Source organism: Protobothrops mucrosquamatus, unplaced genomic scaffold, assembly GCF_001527695.2.
Source record: "Protobothrops mucrosquamatus isolate PMUCROS unplaced genomic scaffold, P.Mucros_1.0 scaffold4415, whole genome shotgun sequence".
Lineage (NCBI taxonomy): Eukaryota > Metazoa > Chordata > Lepidosauria > Squamata > Viperidae > Protobothrops > Protobothrops mucrosquamatus.
The window spans coordinates 86,925-90,760 of record NW_015390328.1 but is presented as its reverse complement, the minus strand read 5'-3'; the positions used below and the strand labels follow the sequence as shown (position 1 = coordinate 90,760).

Below are 3,836 nucleotides of genomic sequence, written 5' to 3'. Positions count from 1 at the left end.
CTTTTAGAGCAGGCCTGTTATTTAATTTGATTTTAGAACAGAAACTTGTGTATATTTATCGTGGTTTTTATTATCGCCTGTTCACCGCCCTGAGTCCCGTAAGGGAGATAGGGCAGTATATAAATTCAATTAATAATAATAATAATAATAATAATAATAATAATAATAATAATAATAATAATAATAATAATAATAATAAAAAAAAAGGTTGGAGTATAGTTAAATGCCAATACTATATAGAAGCTCCAGGTTGGCTCTCACCATTAGAAACAGTTATATACCCCAACTTATACAGACAAGATAAGGTTATTACATATAAAGATATCCTGTCAGAGGAAGGCCATCTAAAGCAAAGATAAGAGCTGAGACAACAGGGAATAGTCTTGGAATGGTGGTCCTACCTTCAGATCCAAGCGAGATATGTGAAAGATAAGAAAGAGTGGGGAATTAATAGACAAGATACGGGGCTTGACAAAATATTACTAGGTTCGGGGAAAAAACAAATTAAAAATATATATAAATATATGTTAGAATATAAATTATATGAGGAACAAGTCAAAGAAACGATGGTTACCTGGGCAATAGATTTGGGACACGCTATAAATTTGGACCAATGGCAGCAAATTTGGGAACGTAACAATAAAATCACATTGGCGACAACTTATAAGGAAAATCTTTAGAAGATGCTTTATAGATGGCATCTGCCACCGGCTAGACTCACAAAAATGTATAGTGGTTACTCACCACTCTGCTGGAAGTGCAAAAGGGAAAAGGATACTTTTTTCCACGTTTGGTGGGCTTGTAAAGAAGTACAGGTTTATTGGCTTAAGGTTTGGAAATGGATAACAGAAATGACGGGTCAAAAAATCCAATATAAACCAGAGATGCTACTACTAGGAATATTAGAAAAAATATAAACAAAGATGATATATATTTAATTATACATGTGATAACGGCGGCAAGAATTTTGTTTGCCCAAAATTGGAAAGCAACTGAAGTGCCTAGTGGAGATGTGCTAATAAGAAAAATTTGGTATTGCGCAGAATTGGATAAGATGACTAAAGAATTAAAAAACCAGGAGGAATCAGAATATTACCTAATTTGGAATAAATTTTACAAATGGAGGGAAAAAAGAAGGAAGTCGATAGAAGGGATATAAATAGAGGAAGATTATCAGAAATGTATAGCTGCATATAAATATATAATATTTACTCTTATACAGTATGTACAGTATGGAATGATTAGACAAAGATATATGTCAAGGATGATACACTACGTTCAATGTTTTTTAATTTCTTTTTTCCTTTTGTACTTAATAAAATTTATATTAAAAAAAAGAATTTGGAAAACTTGCCAATTTGTTCTAGAAACAAGGTTTATAATTTATTCTTCCGTCTAAATTAATTTTAAAAGTTGGCATTAGGGAGATTTTCATCAAGATGCAGTGAAACAAAAATTTAAATGAAACTTCTCTATTTTCTATTTTTAGAACTCTCCATAGACAATAAATAGTATAATACAGTCTTGCTCCATTCCTCTGTAAATCAGCATAATCAACTCCCTTCTTATTGACTGGATTTTTTCCCCAGGTGGGTTAATTGAGGGAAATTGAATTATTACAATATCATAATTTATATTCTAATACACATATATACATGTACATACATATATACATTCAGTTGAATTATCAGTATCTAAAAGTAGGAATAAGGAACACATTTTATGTGACATGGGTATTGGAAATTCTGTTAGTATGATGACCATAGTATGGCAATTTGTTGCTCTAGAACAGCAGTTCAAATGTTTAATCCTGCATGGTATACAACCAAGCTTTATTTTGGAAGTGCAGTTAATATGAGCTCCTACTAGAGCTGGAGCACTGAATAAATGTACTATGCTTAACACCTGTGCATTTTGAGCATTCTTTAGATTAAGGGATGCACATATAAGGTGTACATATTTTGATACAGTGTTCTCATTTTATATTTTGCTCAGCATTTACAGCCGAACAATACCAGAATCATCAACAGCAACTGGCACTAATGCAGAAACAGCAGCTTGTACAAATTAATCAACAGCAAGCAAATAGTAATTCTGCAAACACTTCACAGGTGAGGGAATTGCCTGTATTATGATTTATTCCTCATTTTTTTCCACCAGGGGTCATCTCTAATTCTCAGCTGTTGCCATAACATCTTGCAACTAACCAACAGGAAAATGGCTTTCACTTGAATCTCCATCTTAGCCATACTCTAGAGTGTTTAGAAGTGATGCTACAGGTGAGTATAGATGGTACTACTGCTGCCCCCTCCTAACACAAAAAGGTGATTCAGTAATTTAAAGCATTGTAAATATGCAGCAGAGGAAAACAAGAGAAGTCTGATTGATGTCAACAGCATCACAACATTGAATGCACACCCCAGAGGGACAGAGCTTGTGTTGCAGTGCTGGCAAGTCTTGATGGATACCACTATAATTGCATTCTAAAGAATTCTAGATAACTCATTTAGATTGTATATGTTTGTATTTCCTTCTCCCCTCCAGTTACAGTTCAATCCCTCCATATGTGAATGACATCACATTTTAAACCCTTCAGTGTTTTCAGAAATTAAAGCTTTTCATCCCTTCTTAAATTAGTTTGCTAAGGGATAGAAAAACTGGTTACAATATGTGTCATTTGGCTGAGTTTCTTGATTTATTCAAGTGTTTTAAAAATAGAACATGCTATGGTTTAAAATTCTGGTGAAAATACCAATAATTTTATATTTGTGTATATACTTACTGCTAGTAATCAAGTACTTGCTTTAAAAAAATTAAATGGTATTTTTAAGCAGATTTTTAGTGTATGCTTTGCATGCCTTTATGGCTAAGTTATTTCTCTTAGGATTTGTCTATGGAGATTCTCAGCCATCCAGGTCATGGTTGTCCCAAAGGTGCTATTTCAAGAGGCAACTGGACTTTCTTGTTATTTTTTGGAAGACATTTCGCTTCTCATCCAAGAAGCTTCTACAGCTCAGAGCTGAAGAAGCTTCTTGGATGAGAAGCGAAACGTCTTCAAATAAAAACAAGAAAGTCCAGTTGCCTCTTGAAAAAGCATCTTTGGGTTCTCTTAGGATTGTGTACTCTTCCCTCCCTTCAATATACTGTGGGTTTGAATAAGAAATATAATTTACTTGGACTTCAGTAAGGCATTTGACAAAGTAGATCACAACCTACTACTTGATAAGATAGAAAAATGCGGGTTAGACAGCATCACCACCAGATGGATCCGTAGCTGGCTGACCGGCCGTACTCAGCGTGTGGTCCTCAATGGAATCACATCTACATGGAGGGAAGTGTGTAGTGGGGTGCCCCAGGGCTCTGTTCTGGGCCCAGTGCTCTTCAACATCTTCATCAACGATTTGGACGAGGGGATAGATGGGGAACTCATCAAATGTGCGGACGACACCAAGCTGGCAGGAATAGCCAACACTCCAGAAGACAGGCTTAGGATACAGGAGGATCTGGACAGACTTGAACACTGGGTGCTATCTAACAAAATGAAATTCAATGGTGAAAAAAGTAAGTTCTACATTTAGGCAAGAAAAACCAAATGTACAGGTATAGTATATGGGGTACCTTGCTCAATAGTAGTAACTGAGAGGGATCTCGGAGTCCTAGTGGACAATCATTTAAATATGAGCCAGCAGTGTGCTGCAGCTGCCAAAAAAGCCAACACAGTGCTAGGCTGCATTAACAGAGGGATAGAATCAAGATCACGTGAAGTATTAATACCACTTTACAATGCCTTGGTAAGGCCACACTTGGAATACTGCATCCAGTTTTGGTCACCACGA

The 3,836-nt window shown here is 35.6% G+C and overlaps 1 protein-coding gene across 5 annotated transcripts in view; it reads left to right on the top strand.

The window, feature by feature from the left end:
• Positions 1–1,499: 1,499 nt before the first annotated feature.
• Positions 1,500–3,836, top strand: part of LOC107298991 (enhancer of polycomb homolog 1) — a 53,161-nt gene continuing 50,824 nt past the window's right edge. For 3 of the 5 annotated variants that reach the window (XM_015828353.1, XM_015828352.1, XM_015828355.1), the window contains exons 1-2: positions 1,500–1,589; positions 1,996–2,111. In XM_015828353.1, the coding sequence (XP_015683839.1) occupies positions 2,043–2,111 (69 nt within the window). In that variant the 5' untranslated portion in view covers positions 1,500–1,589; positions 1,996–2,042. Of the gene's footprint in view, positions 1,590–1,995; positions 2,112–2,140; positions 2,280–3,836 lie in introns of those variants that run through there. The other 2 variants (XM_015828356.1, XM_015828354.1) reach the window with 1 other exon arrangement.